The sequence below is a fragment of the Pectinophora gossypiella genome, chromosome 14, assembly GCF_024362695.1.
Source record: "Pectinophora gossypiella chromosome 14, ilPecGoss1.1, whole genome shotgun sequence".
Taxonomy (NCBI): domain Eukaryota; kingdom Metazoa; phylum Arthropoda; class Insecta; order Lepidoptera; family Gelechiidae; genus Pectinophora; species Pectinophora gossypiella.
In genome coordinates, this window is record NC_065417.1 from 6,127,485 (window position 1) to 6,153,492 (window position 26,008).

General features: G+C 38.1%; 1 protein-coding gene across 4 annotated transcripts in view; it reads right to left on the reverse strand.

The window, feature by feature from the left end:
- LOC126372508 (dual specificity protein phosphatase 22-like) overlaps nucleotides 1-26,008 on the reverse strand; it is a 68,268-nt gene that overhangs the window by 33,729 nt on the left and 8,531 nt on the right. For all 4 annotated transcript variants that reach the window (XR_007567168.1, XR_007567167.1, XM_050018307.1 and 1 more), the window contains exon 2: nucleotides 17,734-17,850. Coding sequence is in view for 2 of the 4 variants with exons in the window: in XM_050018307.1 (XP_049874264.1) it covers nucleotides 17,734-17,850 (117 nt within the window). In the remaining 2 variants the exon portion in view is untranslated. The remainder of the gene's footprint in view (nucleotides 1-17,733; nucleotides 17,851-26,008) is intronic.

Sequence of the window (26,008 nt, forward strand, 5' to 3'; positions counted from 1 at the left end):
ATTCATCGACTATCGTGTTGCATGCTGAATACGCTCATAATAAATAATTAAAACCACCATTTTGTATGATGCATATTTGAAACGTCCTTTTTCATCTAAGTACGTACTTAATGAAAAATATTATTTCCGGAAAGATAATTTTATGCTTAACGAATTCATTCTTTTTGATTTTTTTATTTACCTATACCTTCTTAACAGAAACAAGGGATTATACTTACCTAGTATTAATACAAATAAATAGTTTAGTTATTTTTTGAATTTTAGTTCTTTAATTTATTCATTTTGCATTCAACAAAAGCCATTGAAATTGTCCCAAGTATTCCCGAGAGACTATTTTCTAATAAACCTGAAACTTATTTCAAAAGTTATAGTATAATAAATTCTTAAATATTTAAACACAGTGAATTTTGCAGCTATTGTAAGTAAATATAACTTTGATTTATAATTTGAGATACCGAATATAAACGCAAAAGAGAGCGGTTTTTTGTAATATATTAATAAGAAGTACCATTTGTTTTTTTGTTACGATGTCGCTAACACCCTGTATATTTTACCCTCACCCCATGCTGCCTGTGAACTCGATCGCACCAAGACATTTCTGGCTGGACCGCCACATCATTTACTTTTACCCGCCGTTCATCGCGTTATAACACAAGCATAAAATGCTCGTTTTGTGCATATTTCGTTCCCATCGCCTATGTTCTCGCGCCATCACACATAGTATAAAACAAAGTCGCTTTTTCTGTCCCTATATCCCTATGTACGCTTAAATCTTTAAAACTACGCAACGGATATTAATGCTGTTTTTTTTTAATATATAGAGTGATTCAAGAGGAAGGTTAATATGTATAATAACATCCATTAAATAGTGGAGAAATATTGTTATTTTTGAGGTTTTTAATGTGATGTCGTAAATAATTTCATTTTTTCCTCAGCATTGCACCCGAGCGAAGACGGCCCCGTCTTTATAACTGCAATAAACATAGCTATATAATAAAACGTTTAATCCATCATTGGTTTAAGCACTTAGGTAGTAAAATCTAGTTGTCAATAGACCACAATCTAAAAACACATAACAACTAAAGTGCACACAGGAAAATACTTATGATATGTAAATATTAAATAAATAACAATATAATAGTACGGATATGTGTGAGAAAGGAGTGGGTACTGAGATGACGACTGACAGAGATGGATGGAAGACGAATAGATGTTGTGCCGACCCCACATAGGGCGATAATATTAATAAACTAATCTCAGCTTCGAGATTGCCCTCAAGATCATGTCAATGTGACAGTTCTTATATAAAAACAGGGACATGAGCATGATGTGGAGGGCAGTCTTAGCTTAGATTACTTTATTACCTTAGAGTGGGACAAGGGCAGGAGGATGATGAGCTAAACATGTGCTAATCTAAGAAATAAAGATTGAAAAGAGATTATGTTTTAAACAAAGCAGTAGAATTAAAATGTAAATGTATTAAAAAATAATTCTTCCTGAAGCTTCTCAATAAATAAAAACTAAGAGACTGCTCTTGCTTGCGTTATTCATTCATTTCGTGGACTTCACTTTATCATAGTTTTTTTAAGACAATAAAACTAGCGGGACATTGGAAGGCACTCCGGTACCTCCGCTAGCCTCCGGAGTACTCCGAACAAATACTCCCCGGGGACATTTCCACTTCGGTTTAAATTCAGAACGATTTTTACGTAGCTCTTACCTGTACGAAGAAAATACGTGTCTAGGAATACGAAGATAGACTTCGAGACGTTTCTTACTCAAGTCACATCGAATTCTTGAGATTTCTACATCTAAGAAGCATTCTACATCCGATCGGATTGACATATTCTACTAGAATAAAAATCGCCAAATTATACCTCGTAAAGATTACATAAAACATAACATAAACAGCCTATATACGTCCCACTGCTGGGCACAGGCCTCCCCGCAATCAACCGGAGGGGGTATGGAGCGTACTCCACAGCGCTGCTCCAATGAGTCCAATCCGTCAATGCGTCCGGGTTGGTGGAGGTGTTTTTACGGCTAATAGCCGGGACCAACGGCTTAACGTGGCCTCCGAAGCATGGAATCATCTTACTTTTTCGGACAATCAGATGATTCAAGCCTGAAATGTCCTTACCAAACAATGGACAGTCTCACAAAGTGATTTTGACAATGTCCCCATCGGGAATCGAACGCGGACCACCAGATCAAAAAATAAAAAACTATAATCTAATTTTATGGAGAATGAAGCGTTCTACATTCGAATTCATAGGAAACTACTTAGCTACTATCATTTTATTAGTACAAAATTTCATATATTATCTTCTTGTGTCCATTGTGCTCAATAAAGTATTTTATCTATCAATTTTTATCTATCTTTTACATGGTTACCTCAACAGCATTCAGTATCTTGAAAATAACACTACATCTACCCTATTTAACGCAGCATGATTAGAATGGTTGTATATTATGTCATGTTATGTACGTTATAAGTGTTATTACTAGCTCTTTTTACTAGCTCGTTTCTCAGACGACGCCCTGAGCCGAGGTTCGCGCCCAACTGGGCACCCTCAGGCCTGTTGTCTTAAACGTTGTACCGGGTGAGAGCCTTCAGCGCTCCCCATTTGTCCGGCCAAGTAGTTAATGCCATCTGCGGCAAATCTACAATAAGTCACGTCAAAAAAAAAAGCAATACTTTATTATTAATAGCAACAGGGTCACACACGTGCGGTATAAATTATGTGCGGTTCTGTGACCCCGCCATGATTCGTCGACATGTGACCGATGTACGTATTTCCCGAAGGACAAGTATTTCCCCTTACCTATTCCGAATCAGTAGATATTTTTCTGTTTCCCAAGAAATATATGATGTAAAAAGTGAGGTTTTTATGATTTCCCTCCGACATCACTAAAAATAAATTTTATGTCCTAACATCACGAAAAATAATGATTTACTTACACCAAAAACAAAACTTTTATTTTTTTACATTACAAAACAAATCATACAGCCAAAATAACAATTTTACAAATAATAATAATATAAAAAACACAGCACAATAAAAAAATAATAATAAAGGAAAAATATACAAAATTTATTCAAACAACTCCTCTCAATTACCACTGTACAAAAGTGTCCATGAAGGCTAGTGAGATTCATTTGAAATAAAAAAAAAATAACAATTTTAAAAACCCCCGACCAAAAAAAAGTACTCAATTATTATGACAAAAGGTTAAAATTTCTAAACCCTATAAAAAGCAACAAATGACTTATCCCACATATGCTTGCAAGCAAACTGAGCGTGTAACATTCCTATCACACTTAACCAACGACCTGAAGACCTTGAAGACCTAAACCTATTTCCACCAAACATAGCTAAGAACACTCTCGACTGATATACCTTTCAAACAAAAAAAGCCGCATTAAAATCGGATCATCCGTTTGGGAGCTACGATGCCACAGACAGACACATACACATTTACACAGACATGTCAATCTTATTACACCCCGTCGTTTTTGCGTCGGCGGTTAATAAGGACCCCGACCGGGGATCTCCGCCTTTCTCTCTTGTCCTCTTTCAAATTATAAAGAACTATGGTCACGAGTTCTTGTCGATTCTACATAAGAATATAATATTATGCTAAGTAGTAATTCTATCTAGGGAAAGTTAGTAAACCCCTCTTGATCCAAGGTTACTGAAGAAACACGTCAAACTTATAACACCCCGTAATTTTTGCGTCGGGGGTTAAAAAGGACCCCGACCAGATGTCTTCGCCTTTCTCTCTTGGCCTCCTTCCAATATCACATACATCACTTTATACATCATCATCATCAGCCGTACGACGCCCACTGCTGGGCATAGGCCTCCCCCAAGGATCTCCACGACGATCGGTCCTGCGCTGCCCGCATCCAGCGGCTTTTCGCGACCTTCACCAGATCGTCGGTCCACCTTGTAGCGGGCCTACCCACTGAGCGTCGTCCGACACGTGGTCGCCATTCCAGAACCCTTCCACCCCAGCAGCCATCGGTTCTCCTCGCTATGTGTCCTGCCCACTGCCACTTCAGCTTTGCAAGTCTCCGAGCTATGTCGGTGACGTTATACATCATTACAAGAACTATGGCAACAGTTCTTGTCGATTCTACATAAGAATATATAGCTAAGTAATAATTCGATCTAGGGAAAGTTAGTAAAACCCTCCTTGATCCAAGGTTACTGAAGAAACACGTTTATTGTTATCATAGGACCCCCGCTTTTACCGAACACGCAATGCCTACGCGCCGTTACGGCGTAGCAGTGCTACGAGGTTCTTAAAATAAAACTTATCAATCTACAGTAGGTTACAATTACCAGGTGTTAAGTCTCCAAGGTATGATAATGAGAATCTTATTGTAAGTACATATCGCACTTATAAAACAGGATATACGTTTAAAAAAATATTAATAAGGGCAATATTAATCACAATTATTTTAATATTATAAAAGACTATGTAAACCAATGTACCTTAACGTAATTTTTATAAGGCTTATTCATACTATTTGTAGTCGCTATTATTCGTCGTAGTGAAAAGACAGTAAATTATGTAAAATAGCCGAAACAATTAATGAATCCGTTACATTTTACATTCATGTACTGAACAAATAAAAGCCTGTCGTACTCGTAAGGCTTACGCTTCGAGTCAACATCTACTCAGCAAATATTTCTCCTAAGCCTACCACTCAAACGAAGTTGTGGGCGAAAATAAATATCAAGTGGAATTGAAGAGGTCGGTTTACTTATATAACAAGTAGTCAGATAGCGGATAGTGCGAGATGTACTTAAATTTAAAGGAATGCCGTGGTATAGCGTTCACACCTTTCGAATATATTTTTTTAATTTTATTACGTAACTTCTAAATCCCATGGTGAATCGCTCTATTCGCTACCTGATTACCCTATAGTGTCAGTGTTGCTTTTTCCGGCCAAGTAGTTAATGCCATCTGCGACAAATCTGCAATAAGTAACGTCAAAAAAATGACAGTGTTGCTTTCAATGATTGAATGACTCATTATAGCTACTTACTTAATTCATCGATTGACATTGGTAACGTTATAGGGTCCGCAAAAAAAAAAATTGGGTTTTCTGCGGTATTTCGTTCACACATTTTGAGCATTGTCCTTTGGAAGACCTTATTTTACGAATTTACGCTAATCGGCCATAAAGTTAATAAGTACCATTTGAAATGCAAATAAATTGAAATGTATATCTTGAATTGACTGAATTCAATTGAATTTAACTGAGCGGCGAAAGAAGTCCTGCGGCTGCGGCGTTAGTGTCCCAGATTCTATTATTATATCCTTTAAACATTGAATTGATTGAATTTAACTGAGCGACGAAAGAAGTCCTGCGGCTGCGGCGTTAGGGTCGCAGATTCTATTGAAGATATATTCATTGCCTATGCGCACCCTTAGAGATTTACGGACATTGTCTCAGCCTGTTATGACAGTTTAATAGTCCGTCTATTTTACGACATGTACAGTAATAATATGTGATTTTATTTTATACATAAGAGCACGACATAAAAACCAGGCGGCAGGGCAGAGACATTAAATATTAACTGCGACCGTCCTCCACCGGCTCTATATTGTGACACAGCTGAAAGGTCACATCACCCGGGCATGTCACTGCGGAATATCTCAAATTGATGGTAATAAAATTACATGAATCCCACAACGAGAAAATTTAAATAATCTCTCGACTTGAACTCGCTGCTCTTGTCAAGCCAGGATGGTTTTAGCATTAAGGTGGGTACTGACCGGTGTTACGAGGCGTAACACCGAAGCGTGCTCGCTGCGAGTGCTACAATTCTAATCGGGTACGAATCCCGGTGGGGACAAATCACTTTGTGATCCCTAGTTTGGTTAGGACATTCCAGGCTGTTCACCTGATTGTCTAGAAGCAGGAGGATCCGTGTTTTGGAAGGCATGTTAAGCCGTTGGTCCCGGTTACTACTTACGTAGTCGGTACTTGAGTCACGTCATAGGCCGTTGGCGGTTCAATAATAACCCAGGGTAGATGAGGTTGGTCATCCACCTCACAACCCACACGATAGAAGAAGATTATTTATGTTGTTTATTCTCTATAAATTTACTTACTTAGTAACGACCACAAAGACATTTCTAGCGATTTCTAGTTGTCAAATCGACTTCGATTAATGACATGATTTTGTTTTTAAAACCATCAGCATCATCATCCCTTTTATCCCTTCATCCCTTTTTTGGCCCTTTATTCTCAGGACGTCCACCACCACCTTATGATCATTTCGACAAACATCCGTCTTGCTTTTTTGTATTTGTTTAGTGGACATTTGATATGATGTTATTGTCTTTTTATTTTGTGTGTGGCGCCCTTTTAAAATAAACTATTTCTATTTTATTCTTATAAACTCAAACTAATTATTTCATGCAAAAGCATTTTTTTTTCAGCCAACAAATGGAACGTGACTACGAATTACTTAGTCAACACTTTAAGCACCTTATATCTTCAAATCTCTTGAGTTAAAGGGCAAAGTATCAATGACCTCAATGTAAAGTATTGAAATTCAACGAAGCTTTTCGAGAATCCAGTGAATTAGGGTGGATTTTGCACAGTCGCTTTGTCCGCCGCTCTGAATATGCAAACGTTCCGGGGTTTTGTCTAAGTTTATTCTGGCCTGGATTCTGTCTGAATGGTATGCAAACTTCTGTGACTCGTGACTAATAGATGGCCCAGTGACCAAACATGTGCTTTACCGACAGACTGACACAACTCACGCCAGTAAAGCATCGTCCTCACTAGACGACATAACGGCCTCTGTGGTCCAGTGGTTGAGCGTTGGACTCACGATCCGGAGTCCCGGATTCGAATCCCGGTGGGGAAATATCACAAAAGTCACTTTGTGATCCCTAGTTTGGTTAGGACATTACAGGCTGATCACCTGATTGTCCGAAAGTAAGATGATACGTGCTTCGGAAGGCACTCCGAACAGGGCTATCACGGATTACACACGGATATTTTAATAATTATTACTATTCAGGACGTGGACATAGTCAAGGAACAAATATGAAAATCGTTCCAAACGATTACAATGATGAAACCTGCTGGAGAGGACCTATGGTGACCACCCTACCCCACCATCCATCTCCCTAGCATTATACCGTGTTAATAGGGTCCGCTTACCTAACCTGAAGATTTGACAGGTCCGGTTTTTTACAAAAGCGACTGCCTGTCTGACTTACCAACCCGCGAAGAAACCATCCCATTACAGATTAGGTTAGACCACTCTACGCCCCCCGGTTTAAAAAGCTTTTTAAATAGGTACTTACAATCATTTATTTAAAGCCTTTTTCAGAGAAACGAGGTTCATTGAAAATTGTTAATCCACCTAATTTCAGCTGTGGAACCGTAGTTCATTAATGTATTCAAACCGCAAAGTTGGAATATTTACGAATAAATGAACCCTCACGAACTTTACAAATTGAATTTATAATATTTATAAAAGTTCTTGTCGCATTATGACAAATAAAAAAATATATTGAATATATTTTTAACAAATATTTTTTAAGTACTTTCACAAGATTATGATAATTTATACTAAAATATTTGTAGTAAGATAGATAAGTATTTTATTTACTTAAGTAATTAAGTACCATAACACTAACATAACAGTTTCTTTTTAATTCGAACTTTAGTAAGTATTATCAGAAGTAATTAAGTATACCTAAGAATTGGCCTTTGATAGACAAGAATGGAGAATGCTACACCTACAAGAGTGAGGCTCTTAAATTAGTGATGTGATCAGAATTGTATTCGAAAAGGATACGTCTAATTCAATTGAGTATGTAGCAAGTAGTTGAGTATATAACCCACATACGAGCTTACCTCGGAAAGCTCAAATATGAACAGAATTTGCGATATATTTTCTGCTGAAAATAGCAAGAGTAAATATTCGGTCTTAGCTTACGGATCAGAATACCTAATTCGGTACCTATTCCAATAAATGTTTGAAAGATTATTCTTCCAAAATAAAGGATGATTACAATATCAAACAATTACAATATCAAAGTCTCAAGTTCTGTCGTGGTCGGGTTTTTGGAAGGCTTTTCAAGTCTTTTTATCTTTAGGCTTGCTTGTATCACAGATATACCTAGCGTTAATAACAGCTTACTACCCTATCCTACCCGACTCTATTATACTCTGTTACATTTTTCCGATTGCAACGCGTATTATTATTGCTAGTGTGGACGATATACTACTTCATTATCTCCCTAGAATTAAGTATCCCGTTTTTCACCGGGTCCGCTTACTTAACTTGAAGATTTGACAGGTCCGGTTTTTTACAGAAGCGACTGCCTGTTTGACCTTCCAACCCGTGAAGGGAAAACCAGCCCAGTACAGGTTAGGTCACGTACGTCCAAAAATGCGTTCCTCGGGAATGTGGGTTTCCTCACGATATTTTCCTTCACCGCTGAGCTGACGCTTAGGACGATAAACTACATATACAAACTTAAGGCGTCGCCCGCATGATCGCGTGATCGCGTGAACGGAGAAATCTCCATGAACGAAGAAAGCTGGACGCCCCGCGCACCGCGCCGCGCGACGCCCCGCGTGTCCCTGAACGCGGTCTTAGGAAGATTTCTTCCGAATTTCCAATAAGCTTTCCAATAAGTTGGTAAACATCGTCAGTAGCCGACGTCACGTTCGTACAGTGAACAGCTTTCATCGCGTGTAAGTGGCGAACCAAGTATTGTATCGTGAACGGGAAGACAGATGGCCTACGTGACGGCTCCGGCTGTGCCAAGTTGGATAGTGTTCTTACTCGGTTGGGGTATTGTAAAGTATCTACTTACCAGACCTAGGTACATAATAGTAAGTAAGTAGGTAGGTACATAAGATCACGTGTGTTCTGTAACTTGTAGAGGTAGCCACGACGCTGTTATTTCGGCCAAGTAGCGAACGCCATATATGGGGTAAATCTCCAATAAGTCGGGTCAAAAAAGCGACCCTGTTACACGACCTTAGCGTCATTATTTTTATATATGTTTTGTCCCAGACATTCACTACTTCGCTAAGCTAGATAAATGGGAAGCACTCAAGGCTCCTACATCGGCTTATGTTTCAGTTTTCACTGTCTTGAAACATTATTGTATATCGTCGTCTTATACTGAAAACCAGGTCCCTTTTTAAGCGTCTTTTAGACAAATCACATTCGGCCGTGTTTGCCCACCTTAGAACACGTTTCTCCTGTAAATGTCTTGTAAATTTGTGTGCAATTTGGACGTGATTTTTGTAAACAAACCTTCAGAATAGACACGCTAGTTTCAATCGAGGTAGGTATATATTTGTAGTCTCAATTTTCACCCGGAATGAAATTTTGAATGAAATCGATGTATGGTTGAAGAAAATCACATCTGAATGTGACATCAAAACGGCGCTTAAGTGGTTTTCACTATAAGAATATTGATATCATACCCATTTTAACTGAATAAGTAAAGTTATAATCTTAGGAATGTACTTAACATTCGTACGGAATTAAAAATGAGATGAAATATATGTTTATACTCAGAGAAAATACTTAAGTACTTACATATCGCTATTAAGGAGCTCGGTGGCGCAGCGGTAAACGCGCTGGTTCTGCGATTGTTGAAATTAAGCAACTTTCGCAAAGGCCGGTCATAGGATGGGTGACCACAAAAAAAAAGTTTTCATCTCGAGCTCCTCCGTGCTTCGGAAGGCACGTTAAGCCGTTGGTCCCGGCTGCATTAGCAGTCGTTAATAACCATCAATCCGCACCGGGCCCGCGTTATGGTTTAAGGCCCGATCTCCCTATCCATCCATAGGGAAGGCCCGTGCCCCAGCAGTGGGGACGTTACTAATGGGCTGATGATGATGATGACTTACATATATAACTACACCTATTCACCAAAAGACCTCTCGACTGAAGTGTAATCCAAATTATGTCCTATATGCCATATAAACCATTAGCCTCGGTATACTGGTACATTTACCTAATGTACCCATCATATTTCTTCAGCCACGTAAAAATCACTGCGACAAAGTAAAAAAGCGTCATATCACTGTCACAGGTGTGGCGTGTTCCAAGTAATATGTTTTGTATGTGTTGTATCTCTGTTGCATAGTAAGTATAGTTATATACTTTTTGAGACTTATTTTCTCTCTTATAGATACAGGTGTTTGTGACATCGTAACGAATTCTGAGGGGAATGATTCAACTGATTCTGAGTTAATATCAAGTGGAATTTTTCGCCTGCGATAGAAAAGCTGAATCATCCCCCTCAGTATTCGTTACGATGTCACTTACACCACGTACAGTAAAAGTACGTACATATTACGTTAAAAATAGTTTATTATTTATAAAGTGCGTGACGCTCTCCGTGGTCCAGTGGTTGACCATTGGGCTCACGATCCGCAGGGCCCTGGTTCGAATCCCGGTGGGGACATATCACAAAAAATCACTTTGTGATCCCTAGTTTGGTTAGAACATTACAGGCTGATCACCTGATTGTCCGAAAGTAAGATGATCCGTGCTTTGGAAGGCGCGTTAAGCCGTTGGTCCCGATTACTACTTACTGATTTAAATCAGTATGTAGTACATACTTAAGTATGTAGTCGTTACATGAGCCATGTCAGGGGCCTTTGGCGGCACAGTAATAACCCTGACACCAGGGTTGATGAGGTTGGTATTCCAATTCACAACCCACACGATAAGAAGGAGTGCGTGAATGTAAGTGAATAAGAAATTAGTTAAAGATAGCTAGTGAAGTGTGAATATAAGCAAAACCCAGACCTGCTTTGGCTAATTTCTCGCGTCATCGCACGCAAATTACTGCGGGAATGGCCGTCGATTGTCGCTATAATCACGATTCGCGCGAATTCGCATTTAGTGCTCACTTAAAACAAATTGACCCTTAACTGTCGCACAGAACCTTTAGGAGAAAAACTTTTTCTCTTATTATTAATTTATGTAACTACTACGTACGAAAAATAGTTTGTTAAAACTCCATGCAACTAGAGAATTTCTGTGAGTGCATTAGTACTTAGTACTATGCTTAAATACTCGAACATTACGCGGTAGGTACCTACCGATTCTCTGTGTATTATTTTACGAACAAACAAGGGCATTAACGCTAATAGCTTTATTGAACAAACAGGTAATAATTTTACTATACTTAATTCGTGGCTTTTATATCTGATCTTTATAGAAAATCGATAGAAATAATGATTCAATCACGCCAAGTTTCCATTTTATTAAGTACCAAATCAAATTTTGTATAAGCAAAATAGACTTGGATGGAAACAAAGTCGAAAAAATTCCGATGTCAGTTCTAGAACCCGAATACTTAAATATTTAATTAGGATGCGAAGCGCCCACTTTTTGGACAAATTCAAATTAAGTACTGGTTCTGTTTATTAACAGGATGAAGACTGTTTACGAAAACAGCCCATGTCATATATTAAGAAACTGGGTACAGAACTCCTGCAATAGTTGTACCTAGTTCTCCACCTGCTGGGAGGTAAACCTAGCATAGCCGCTAGTGGGGAGCGGACAGTTGCCGTTCTACACGTAGAATTATTCCTTATTCTATGCTTTAGTATACATGGTTATAAGCCGCTAAAAAGTAAGATAAGGAGAAGTAAGAATACTTATAAAAAAAAAAAAAAAATGATTGTCTGTCTCGCTCGCACTTACGGCGGCGGTATGGAGTGTCCAGCGTTGGCCTTAATCCTGTACCTACTCTACCTGCCACTGAAAATTAATAATTTATTTTACGTTACTTGGGTCTTAATTTCAGAACGAGTGTTCGTCGACCTGAATCGAGGACTACGACCCGCCATGATTAATGAGTGTGTCACCTGTGGAGAGCTTTAGGACAAAATAGTGAAAATAAAAATAAGTTTGATATTTTTGGTAACATAATAAATTAATTCCCAGTTCTTTATTTATAAGTATTATCGAAAATGCTTTATTAATCACTTATTGAAAAAAAAAAATATGCAACCAATAATTACGGAATTATTGTATCGTAAAAAATAAGTTTAAATATAAATATAAGTATTTTAATTTATTTTCTATTTGTAATAAAGTTCGATAAGCACTTTCTATTTTGTATTAGTATTTAGTACCTAGTTCCTGAGATGCTAATTTGTGACAGACAGACTCAGGGTTCTTTTTTACCATTTTCTTCTCTTCTATCGTGTGGGTAGTGAGGTGGATGACCAACCTCATTAACCCTACCATTTACCATTGCCATTACCACCACCATACCTACCTACCATTTACCATTATGATACACCATTTTCATAACCCTCAAAATTCGTTGTCGATTTTGTATATTTTCAGCAAAAAAGTGAAAAGAATTCTTATTTTATGCAGGGGTTTTAGTCGGACAAACTTCATTCTCAATGAGAACTTCTCAACAATGTGGTATTGTGGACAGCTGGCGGGTGTCGACACATCACATACAATGGGTGCCAGCTAACGACGTCCTTCCTGTTTGTGGCAGATTTTAATAAGTCCTAGCCTTGAACTTATTTCTCTCACATTCATCAACGCCATAGGACGCAAGGTCAGAGTAGAATACTTAGAACGTCTGCGAAATGAATGACATTTACGACGTGTGGCCATGGTAGTCCAGTTGGTAGAACGCTTGCCTCTCACTTTTTGAACGCAGGTTCGAATCCAGTCCACGCCATACCAATGATAGTCGAATTTGTTTTCGAATTCATGTTTAGATCATAAATGATTATCACGTGCTCAGCAGTGAAGGAAAACATCGTGAGGAAACCGACACAATCTAACCTAACCTAATCTGTATTGGACTAGTTTTCCCATCACGGGTTGGAAGGTCAGACAGGCAGTCGCTTCTGTAAAAAAACCGGACCTGTCAAATGTTAAGGTTATGTAAGCGGACCCTGTGTGAAAAACGGTATAATGCTAGGGAGATGATGATTAGTGTAGTGACAGGAATATAGTCACTTCTCTTTGTTCTAACTACTTAAATAGGTATATTGTGTTATTCATATATGATAAGTTGTTAATAGCTTTTTTGATCTGACCGTGTTGTGTAGATCAATAGGTTAGGTTAAACCTCCGAATGGCCATATTTCAGGGACAATTCCGACTAAGGCACAAATATTGCCGCATTAGGTACAAATAAAAGAACTATTAAAGACCAAATCTGCCATTCCCATTGGAACAAACAAAAACAGTTTTTCTTTCAGCATTCCTGATTTATTGCAAAATCATTTCGGATGAAGGCTGTTTGTTATTCGTGGCGTTAGGAATACGTACAAATAATATTAAGTACTTACTTATATTCGGGGTAAAAAGGTAATTTTACTAACGATAGGTAGGTATTATATTCCATCATTAAATAGTAAGTACGTAGCGTTAGTAACCAGTGCTGGAAAATAAAATATATTTAATTTATTAGCTTGTGCGGATTTTATTATGTATGAATTGAATATGCTTTCCCTTATTTTATTTTTTTAATATGAATGTTGGTACTGACGAAGCCTGTGGTGGATTTACATTCTGTTTTTTATTATTTATGAATAAATTAAATATTTTAATTTATATATTTTAATTTATTTATTAAAAGTTTATCTAGTTTGTTAAGTTTGTTTTTTTGTTTAGTTTGTTTGTTTTTGTTTTGTTTTTTTGAATTGAATCCAAACGCAAGATGCCGATGTCTCCCTTTAAGCTTTTGGAAGCCTGTATTGGGTGGCACCGCTCATCCCTACAGATTAAACTGAATACATGTATACAAACAGAACGATGTAAGAACAAAATAAATACAAAAAACAATCAAAATACAAACAACGACATAAACACAAGGTCTCTCTGTGTGCATGTGTATATATGTGAGTGTAAGTGTGTGAGGGTCCTTTGGAATTTGTCACTATCATGGCAAAATTCTCTGTATGTAGGTACCTCAGGCAACACGCCTTCCTTCCGTATCCCAGATTTATAGCGAAGTCATTGGACAAAGGCTGCTTATTATTCCGAGCGCATGAGGAGGGCACGTCTATGGTATCATGGCGTTGGAGAATTAATAAACGATTCGCTTTGTGTTTGGGAAATGTTAATCTTACTGTTGGCGTTGCGGATTACTTTGATATTCGAGATATTACATAAGTTCACGGCTGTATCCCAATTGGGGTAGTCAGAAGTACATCCGTCTCAAGGTGAACCTTAGGTTATACCCACACCTCACCGAGGTTTCTGTTAGACTTTTGCTAAACACACACTCATTTCACACTTTGCTTAAATAGCTAGTTTCCAACTAGTCAAATCAGTTACATTTACTAAACGTCAAAACACTGTGACGTCATAGAAAAACGTGATAAAATGTCGTACTTATTATTACTATTTTTTCTTGATTAAAATTCATAAATAAGTTAAATAGGAAAAAGAAAAAGATTTTCGTTACTTTTAGATCTGTCTTTATTCAGTAATCAGAATTTCATAATTGAAATTAGAATCTAATACACGACTCAATTATATAAAAGTTACTATCCCTTTTTAATTTGTTTACTTACTTATTATTATAAATATTTTTTCTTTCTTTCTTTCTTCTTTCTTATTGTATCAGTATCAAATACATACCTAAGTACGGTCACGAGCATTAATTTTGTTACACTTTGGTACCATGTCACATTAACTTTTTTGACAAATTAATTGTGAGTCTCCCTAAATGTCAAACATGTTAGTGCGACAGAGTCCTAAAGTGGGTACATTATATTGCTCATGAATGTACTATACGTACTTATTGATTGCCACTGGTGCCATTCGGATCCAAACACCAAACTATTTCATCACTCATCAGTTATAGTTTCCGCAATCCAGACTTTTTGCAATATCATCCCCTATCAATCTTATTTATTATTCCAAGGGAAATACAGGCTGTTAGTGACACCGTAACGAATACTGAGCGGGATGGTTCAGACCATGATTCTGAGTTAATATCAACTGGAATTTTCCATCGCAAAATTCATGATATTTTTTAGTTCCTTTAAATTATTTTTAACTCTATACTTTTGCGGTGGGAAATTCCACTTGATATTAACTCAGAATAATGAGCTGAATACAAGTAGGTATTGGAGTTACTGACACCATAACGAATACAGAGCGGGATGATTCAGACCATGATTCTGAGTTGATATCAAGTGGAATTTCCTGTCGGAAAAAAACATGAAAATTTTTGTGTCTTTTAAATTATTTTCAGTTCCATACTTTTTCAACGGAAAATTCCACTTACTTATATTAACTCAAACACGTGGCCTGAATCATGCCTCAAAGATTTCGTTACGATATCACTAACACCCTGTATATAACATTGTAAAAACGGCATATCCATGATATTTTGGCATTCTTTGGGAAATTAATAACTCTGTTCGCTTTGTGTTTGGGAAACGTTAATCTTACATTCAGCTCCCAAATTCCTTTTGTGTCCCTGTTTATTATTTATTTCTTATTTCCGTCGAAAACGAGAATAACAATTATTTTGTGCGTGGCTGATATACTGGTGTAAGTGTGTGTATTAGGTGTGCGTCTAGATATGTCTGTAGGTAAGGTAATCGTGACTCATAAATGAAACGAGTGATTTGGATGAGCTAATGAGAAAGACTGTTTTAATTATGTTTATTATTCTAATACATTTTGCTTGACCTATATAAAGTTCTCTGGCTCCCACACTGGTATACTCTTCTTCTGTCGTGTGGATTGTGAGGTGAATTATCAACCTCATCAACCCTGGTGTCAGGGTTATTATTGAGCCGCCAAAGGGCTCTGACATGGCTCATATAACGACTACTTACTTACATTAGTAGGTAGTAACCGGAACCAGCGGCTTAACGTGCCTTCCGACGCACGGTTCATCTTACTTTTTGGACAATCAGGTGATCAGCCTGTAATGTCCTAGCCAAACTAGGGATCACAAAGTGATTTTTGTGTTATGTCCCCACCGGGATTCGAACCCGGGACCTCCGGATCGTGAGTCCAACGCTCAACCACTGGACCATGGAGGCCGTTACTGGTACTGGTCTGGTGGTTACTGGTATAATTATAAAAATAAAATATATCCGTCGATTGCTATAACCTTGATAAATGCTAATACTTTTTTAATAGCGCGTGAGGTCACTAGGGTTATTCAATAAGTTTTAATGACTCTTAAAATACAAGTAAAGCTATTTTGTTTGTCTACTTATTGAATGTATCACCCTCAATTATTATTAATCATACTTAGTCGTTATTTACACAAAGTCACTTTTGAATGAATGATTTAATTAATTAATAAACACTTTACTTCACACACAAACACGGAACAAAGCAAAAGTGTCCAAAGGCTCCGTTGTTACTAAACGTGTTCTCCTGCAGACAACCTTCGATAAAGGACTTTAGTGGATTAAAGAAATGCTGAAAGTGCTGCAACCCGTCAATAATATGTAATATTAATTTATAATAATAATTGAACCTAAGATCTTATTGTTTTTTTTTTTTTTGACATGACTCATTGTAGATTTGCCGCAGATGGCATTAACTACTTGACCGGACAAATGGGGAGCCCTGCGGTGAGCGGTGAGCGCTCACCCGGTACAACGTTAAGACAACTGGCCTGAGGGTGCCCAGTTGGGCGCGAACCTCGGCTCAGGGCGTCGTATGAGAGGAAAAATATTTGAAAGGATTAATCGACCCTAGTGGGTCGGTAGCGATAAACGCTGATTGAGGGAAATCGTCGACCACGCCGGCGGGGTCGGTATCGGGGCTTATTCTGGTTACAAGCTAAGCTTTGCTACTATAAATTCAACCGTAATGATTGTGACGACTAGTTCTAAAGCTTCTATAAGTACCTACAGAAATTCAAAGTCAAACATTAGTTCTATGGTACCACTTCAACTATAGTTAATACCTGAGTAAGTAATTCTACTAGCCTTTGTCAGCTTAGGTCGTATAATGGACTTTGTAATTGAAATAGACTGAATGTTCCCGCCTAGGCCTCATAATGGGCTTAATTTGGTCACATTTAGGCCTTTGAATTATTTTATTAAAGGCCTCTGAACCAGACCCCGAAAAAGAAACACGAAAAGACGTCAGCGCCTCGGGTCATTAATAAAAACAAATGGTACTTCTTATCAAAATATTACAAGTAGGCACTTTCTTTTGCGTTTATATTCGGTATCTCAAATGATAAATGAAAGTTATATTTACCTAATACTTACAATAGCTGAAAAATTCATTGTGTTTAAATATTTAAGAATTTATTATAGTTATTATAACTTTTGAAATAAAAAACAGGTTTATTAGAAAAGAGTCTCTCGGGAATACTTGGGACACTTTCAATGGCCTTTAATGAATGCAAAATGAAAAAGGGACGGATAAGTGACAACTGTTAACTTTAAAACGAATGATTATAACCCGGGCGAATAAAATAGGCATCTCGCTGATATGCAACCGGTTTGAAGTTTGCTGGCAACTTAATTCTAACGGGTTATTGACCAGTATAAAATTTAAAACCCGTACAAAAAAATACCCTCCATTTCTCTGGTCTGCAATCATGAGACCCTGATTTCCTTATCATGGGATAACCTTGAGAATATCTTCTTTCCAACAAAAAAAGAAGTTATCCGCGAACAAACATAAAAAAAGGAAAAAAAATACGGTCCTTTTTTGAACTCGGTAAAAAAACAATACTCACAGAGTGCAACCGCCTGGCCGCATCGTGGATGGAGAGGATATGCGTGATCTTGTATTTGTCCAGCTGCACGGGGTCCTTAGAGTCGCGGTAGTTGCCCACGTACAGCCCCGGCAGCACCTACGTACACCAAAATATATTTAATTCACAAAAATAATTATTATTTTCATAAAAATATTCCCAGATGTTACCCGCGACTTCGTTCGCGTGACACCCTGTTATTAAAACTATATAAGTTTTATACAAATTCTGGTGCTCCTTTGAATCAACCCCTAAGGGTTTACCCCCAAAAATCACAAAATCGCATCTTAGTAAGCCCCTCCGCCCTAAAAGGAACTTAAATGCAGAGTTTCAATTCCAGGAGCCTCTGAAGTTTGCACGGCACCCGCACCGCGTCTACGTAGATATAGCATTCGCTGGCCGGTTGCCCTGCACCCTCAGACCTGTTGTCTACCCTCCGGCCTGTTGTCTTAAACGTTGTACCGGGTGAGAGCCTTCAGCGCTCCCCATTTGTCCGGCCAAGTAGTTAATACCATCTGCGGCAAATCTACAATAAGTCACGTCAAAAAAAGTACCCACATTATACAACGTACGAAAAATTAGAGTGAGCATCTATACCTACATGTCAGTTGTAGCTTATTCATATATTTATTGCATGTCACAAACATAGCTTGGCTTTCTTGAATTATATTAAGTATTTTTATAACAAAAACAAAAGGTAAAAAATTCCTTGACTACAGGTCTACTGTTGCATAAAATAGATGATGCGAGGCTGTAAGCACCTATTTTAATGTATCTAATTTTAGTATTTCTTACCGACGCGACGCTACGCTTCTAGCAGCGATGTTATCATTAATCATTTCTGCATTCCATAACTACTTACGTATGCCTATACATTTATTACAAACTAATTTCCAACAATTTACTTGACCTAATTCAAGCCAGGGTTGCATCTTTAGCAATACTTAGATAAATCGTAGGACAAACAACTTTAATAGCCAAACTTGGGATTTGATATGTAACAAACTACCAGAAATCTACTTAAAACTTAGTTTGCCACTATGTTCCGTCGCGGAAAATCTAGGATAAAATCTCAACACCAGATTTTATCTCGGAAACAAATTATAACTAATAGTGTAATTATTTGTCTTTAGACGGCTATGGACCATACTAGTAGGCGCTATCATTTTATCTTTGGCATATCTTTAGACAGTGATGATAAAAGTCCTCGAAAGTCTCGGTAGGTTTATTAAGTTAGAATTTAAAAAAAACGCCCATATGCGAGTAGGACTCGCGTGGGTTTAAAATATTTAAAACTTAACATTTTTTGACTAAACTTAACAAAATGAGTCTTGGTTAATGTTGCTTAGAATGATCGGCATCATTTTTTATCTTCCTTAAAAGAAAGAAATGATATTCAATTTAGATATTTATCTTTTACTTATTAAGTATGTAAGTTTGCTTGAAGTTGTTTTATCACATAAGCCGTCGCGTTAGGTAAGTAGATATAACGAGTATATAAAGTGTATTTGCGTACGGTCACAAGTACTAATATGTATACTATACACTTTGAATCCATGTCACATTAGCTTTTTTGACAAATTAAACCGTAAGTCTTATTAAATGTAAAATATGTTAGTGCGATAGGGTTGTAAAGTGGGTACATGATATTGCTCATGACTGTACAGTAAATAACATCAATTTGTAGAGTGCTCTTTTTCTCCAACTCTTTTAATATCGTTGGCCGATGAAAAATTGCACGCTGACCGTAAAAGTGGTCCAATGAACTCGTAAAATATGACGAGATCAAGACTCTCAATTTTAATGGCACCAATTTAGAGGCTTTCGGGCTGGAATCAATTTAGAGAAGAGGAATAACTCATTTTGTAAAGCGCTTTACAAATGACTTACTGGAATGCTTATTAAATGTTTATTATTGATACTTTTATTTTTTTATCACTAATTTGAAAGCCATGCTCTTGTCGCTGTGGCATTCTCCATGCTACTTTTTATTTATTTATTTTATTTTATTTATTTATTTAAATAAATTACAACCACATCACATACATTAAAACATTTTTACATTTATAAGGTTACGATATTGTGACTAATATACTATATGACAATTACGGCGTAAGTACATAACTTTTTTAGGAAAAAATGGGGCAGTGGTTTCCCTCTTGCCTTCCACGGCGCAATACTCTGTCTGACAGAAGTAGGATGGCGCCCAGAGTAGAGTATTACAAAGCCGTACTAGAACAACTATCCTCCGCCTCTGCATAATACTGACAGTTACTGTTGCCCTCTGTCAGGTTCCAGGTTACAGTCCCTGTGACTTGCCCCTTCACGTCCTGCATTGTCGTACCGATGGCTCGCATCTCCGCCTCTACAACCGTTTAAGTCTTCACCCGTATCCCAGGGCAAAGGTTCTACGTTATACCCCCGTAGGTCTGGGTCCCTATCCGAACTCAGCCACCATCTCACTCCGGCCTACTGGGACATTATCATTAAAAGTAAATTGAAAGTTTGTTATTAACTTTTCCTTTGCTTCTTTTTTTGATTCTTTTGATTGACATTTACTTAGTGGTATGAAGGAAGCAAGAGAAATGTGCCAGAATCGAGGCAAGTGGAATTCCATAGTCTCTGCTTACCTCGGCGGAGAATGAGCTTGAGTTTAAGTGTACACATATGTTTGATCAGTTTTTTATTGACTTTTTCAACTAACGTTTTTGAAATTTTAAGTGTAAAGTATGAGTTAGTACTGCTTAACATGTACATGTTTTAACATCATACTTTTTCAAAGAACATTTAGGTTTACAGAAAAGCAGAAACTACTTACACAAAATACCTATTTACACACGACACACATCTATGTAATTAACACAATGGCACAATTCCTGCTTATAACGTACGCACGTGTCAGCACCAGAGCGCAATGTTAATTTCGATTCTACTACTAGTTAATTAAGCTAGCTGATTTTACAGCAACAGTAATATTAAAGCCTATTCTTTAACTACTCTGTATTTCGTGCTTCGGAATTCGGAAGGAACATTAAGCCGTTGGTCCCGGTTACTACTTACTGATGTAAGTACGTAGTCGTTACATGAGTCATGTCAGGCAGGGCCTATAGCGGGTCAATAATAACCCTGACACCAGGGTTGATGGGGATGCTTATCTACCTCACAACCCACACGATAGAAGAACTATTCTGTCTGGAAATGTCGACAGCATGAAATAATATTATCAACATTTAGAGCCAATATTTCACCATATTGTTACTTCTATGCTGTTCTGGGAGCAAATAAAAGACATAAAACACGTTCTGATGCTTGTCTTCCCGGGCATGTCGTAAAATCCGACAGAGGGATTGTGTCCTCTAACACGATGGACGAATGTTATGGGCGATAGACTGATCCCTTATCACCATAAGGTTCCTCATATCCAGCTTACATCGTATCAACTGTGGTTGCAAGTTGTCTTTGATTACTTGTGGCTCTGCCCACCCCATTAGGGATCACGGGCGTAAGTTTATGCATGTATGTATGTATTTCACCATAATGAAAAGAGATAAAAGAGGAATGCCTAGGCAAACATCCAAACCGCGATCAAATTCCGGATATTATAAGAAAGGCCAGGCGTTATTCTGTTTTTCACAGGGTCGGCTTACCTTCTTCTTCTAATCCTTTTACTTCTGGACATGTAGCGCTCCTATAACAAATTTCCAGTCCTCGCGATTTTTTGCAGCCTCACATAGGCTTACCTAACCTGAAAATTTAACAGGTCCGCTTCTCTTCTTTAACAGGTCGTCTGACCTATCAACGCAAACGCAAAACCATGGATTGTAATAAACGGGAATTCCGTGATCTTTGCCAAGCCGGATGTGCAATAAGTGACCTTATATTATGTATATACAATCTAGTATTGGTTTTCTTCTTCTTATTGTGTGGGTTATGAGGGGGATTACCAACCTTATAAACCCTAGTGTCAGGGTTATTATTGAGCTGCCAAAGGCCCGTGACATGGCTCATGTAACGACTACATACTTACATCAACAAGTAATGACCGGGACCAACGGCTTAACGTGCCTTCCGAAGCACGGATCGTCTTCTTTCTACTTCTGGTAGTGCAGATATCAAATACTTGCAAGGAGTGAAAAAGACTCTTATCACGTCAATCGTTCTTATATACGTATATACGTAATATAGAGTTTTAACCGCATTTATTCAGTAAATAATATTTATGTGTGCGTGTGTTACCTACTACTAACTTAGTTATAAGATGAATTGTAACATAACAATAATATAAGCTCACGACTATATCCCAATTGGGGTAGGTACATTCATCGGAAGATGAACTGTGTACCCGCACCTCACCGAGCTTTCTGTTAGACCAACGTGATAAGTGGTAACGAAACGAATACGCACGTAACCCGCGGCAGACAAGGGTTTAAAAAGTATTTTCAAACATTTATTTCCCCCCTGTTAGGGCCTGTCGAAGTAAAGAGCCCCTTTGTGGCATTGCGTGCGCCCATATACCACGCGCCTCAGAATGGAGGTCTTTATTCTCATAAATACGCACATAAAACATTTTTATCGCTGTAGATTCTCGGATAACAATCCTGAAATTCATGAGGGCAATGTAAACGTCTCTTATGATATGAGAACATTGTAATTTGTTAAGGAAATGCCAGTTGTAACGAAGTGAGTTTCAATTATAATTAATGAACAATGGAACTGTCTTGTTGACGACTCTTAATTGAATTCGTGTAACTCTAGATGGGTGACAATTTAGTAGCTTTCGTTTTGAGTACTTCCGCCCTGTGGAGTTTTCTTTTTTTGACGTGAATTATACACTTCATTGTATCATTTGCCGCAGATGGCATTAAATTCTTGGCCGGACTGTCCTTTGGAGAGCACGCAATGCTGTCAACCGTGTTAATGTTAATACGTAGTCCGTAGTTTAGCAGGTGGCTTAAGATTCTGACTTCTGAACGGTTTCCATCAACCTTCAAGGACGGCGTGAGGCTTGGATCTGGCAAGCTTCTGTAGGCCCTGCTATACGATCCCGACGACCCGATTACTCTAGCCATAGAGGCAGCCAATCAGCTCGCGACACCAAACACTTCAGGACCCCGATACCGCCCGCCGGCGTGGTCGACGATTTCCCTCATTCAGCGCTTATCGCTATCGAGTTACTAGGGTCGATTAATTCTTTCAAATATTTTTCCTCTCAGACGACGCCCTGAGCCGAGGTTCGCGCCCAACTGGGCATCCTCAGGCCTGTTGTCTTAAACGTTGTACCGGGTGAGAGCCTTCAGCGCTCCCCATTTGTCCGGCGAAGTAGTTAATGCCATCTGCGGCAAATCTACAATAAGTCACGTCAAAAAAAAAATGTAGGCCCTGCCGACGGTAATGCACGAAAATCGTATTCCTTTAGGCATCCATAATACTATGGATGGATAGCATACGCATAATAATATAATTGAATGAGCTACCTACTTTAATATGCGGTATCTTGAACTACGCATGGTATTTAATTGCAACTACCAGGCATTGTCACACACAAAGCGTGGAGAAATGCAACTATGACGTCACACAGGAAGAAGCCTTATTAATAGCAGCATGACTATCATCTTGTTTACAGACTTACATTATACCTACGCTGAGTACCTACACAAGGTGTTAGTGACATCGTAACGAATACTGAGGGGGATGATTCAGCTCATGTGGAATCAAGTGGAATTTTCCGTCTCAAAATTTATGATTTTTAGTGTGTTTTTTTTTTTTAATTTTCACTTGTTATTAACTCAGAATAATGAGCTGAATCATCCCCCTCAGTATTCGTTACGATGTTACTTACACCCCGTACAAGCAGCCATAAAGAGTAAATATAATAATAAAGAGTATGTATGGGTGTTAGTGACACCGTAACGAATACTGAGGGGGATGATTCAGACCATGATTCTGAGGTCGTGGCGCGAGGGCTAGTTAACAGGTCACTACAAGCTTATTATTATTTCTTATACTAATATTACATGCCTGTGCCCAGCAGTGGGACGTGTAATATAGGCTATTTACGTACGATACGATACGTTAAATGATACCTAATCCTTAAATACACTTCGTAACTATCTACTTCGTGGTGTAGGGCTTATGAAATTTTCAAGCCAAAGAGGTGTCTTAGCAATGATTTGTGGCTTTTACATAATAAATAATCATCCTTTATGCGCAATAAAATAATCCTTATTGTATTTCCACCCGATTGAAACCTCATTGTGGAGGTAAATTGTTCACTGGTTTCCAACCTCCTTTGAAGTGTAATCCTATTAAGATCAATCTGATCGCTGTCCGCGCAGGTAAGCGCTGGATCAAAAGATAAACGCGTGAGTGGGTATTTTCTTTAAATGAAGCATTGGAATAAAATATAGGCTTCACAATGTTACGTTCTAGCTTACAAGCTAATATAAGCAATTTATCTTTAACCTAAACTACTATAAATAAAATATTATTTCCTAAGAGTTTGCCCACTGACTCACACGATACTGCGCTCCAGAACTCAAGTAGCAGATGTTGGAGAAAAATCCGCTAAGCTGAAGTGGGAATGGGCGGGACATGTCTGCCGTATGCATCCGGAAAAGTGGGCCAAAATTACATCTGATTGGTCCCCACAGGGTCGTCGACGTCAAGGCAGACCACGACGACGGTGGAGGGACGAGCTGGACGCCTTCCGGCGCACCTGGCAGAGCGATGCCAAGAAGAGTTGGAAAGAGAAGGGGAAGGCCTTTGTCCAGCAGTGGGACATGCATTAGGCTACAGAAAAAAAATGAGTTTGTCCACTGACTCATCTTAGATTAATTTAAGGGAACGATACATATGTACGTTCGTTCTGACCTGAGCTCGATGAGTGACAGTGAGCAGCTCACAAATACTCACAATTCTCGCGACTGAGGCCGCGAGATAATAAAGCTCAACTGTAGCTGTCTCGGCTTTCACGTTGTCGAGATAAACCGGATGTCAACTGCAAGGTCTTGTGCTTATACACGGCATCAAAAGCTTGAGAATTTAGCCAATAATTTAGTCGTCTACGAAAAATAAAAGGATCCACCTACCTTGATAATAAATAATAATAAATTAATTTATTCCAGATTAACATCTAATAAATTAAATTAATACAATTAGCATTCAAAATTATGATTCTCAATTTTAAAAAATATAATAAATTAATGGTTATTTTGCTTTACTTTGCCAGAGCTTACACTAGCACTAAGCACATTATCTGAATCATCCCTCAAAGCTTTCGTTACGGTGTCCCTAACACCTGCAGGTATCTAAAACTAATCGAATAGTTTCAATCTAAAATGATTTGCATATATTATATATTCGTTTTTTACTATATCCAATCAAATATGTGTTATAACGCTTAAAAATCGTTTTAAGTATTAGTTATCATTTTGTTTAAAGAATGGCTATATACTCGCCCTTAAATATAACTAGTGAGAAGTGGGTGTATATTATGTATAATAATAACTATACATCTCTGCTTACCCCGTCGGGGATATAGGCGTTATGCTATGTTATGTAGTTATGTGTTGTTAAATAAATAAAGTATTTTCCATTCTTACAATCGTGTCTATCAGTCGGCCGCTCTCGACTCAGTGGCGCGACGAGCAATAAAGCTCATAGAGAATGACTCGTTAGTGGAGAGTTGGAGACTCGACTCCAAAGTCTAGACCACAGTGGAAGGGCAGCTTGTCTGTCGGTCTTTTATAGGATACACTTCGGTGAATTTGCGCAAGAGCTTCACGAGTTAATTCAACCTACTCCATTCCATCTACGGACAACGTTGGCGGGTATTTCATCCTTATTTTTTATTTATTTTTATTTATTTATTTTTAGGGAAATTTACAGCAAAATTACACAAAATATACACAACTCTAAGAAGCTACATGCCAACAAAAAATTTCCACATATATATGTTGTGGATATACCACCAATCCGCACTAAACGTTTTGCCTCTTCCTTTTTGCGAACAGCGACGCATTGAAACTGCCTGCCGTTGTCTGTTTTCCTACTCGTTATAATCTGAGAGAAGGAGAGAGGAAGCTGGAAGAAATCTCTTTGTTTAGAGATAAGCTTGCCTGTACTATCTGTTTTCTTTGTATGTTTCTTGTGTCTGTTTTATTGTGTACTAATAAATAAATAAGAAGAAGAAGAGTCTTCTTCTCCCAGATTATAACGAGTAAGTAAACGTGACCCACCCTAAACCATATCGTCAGTT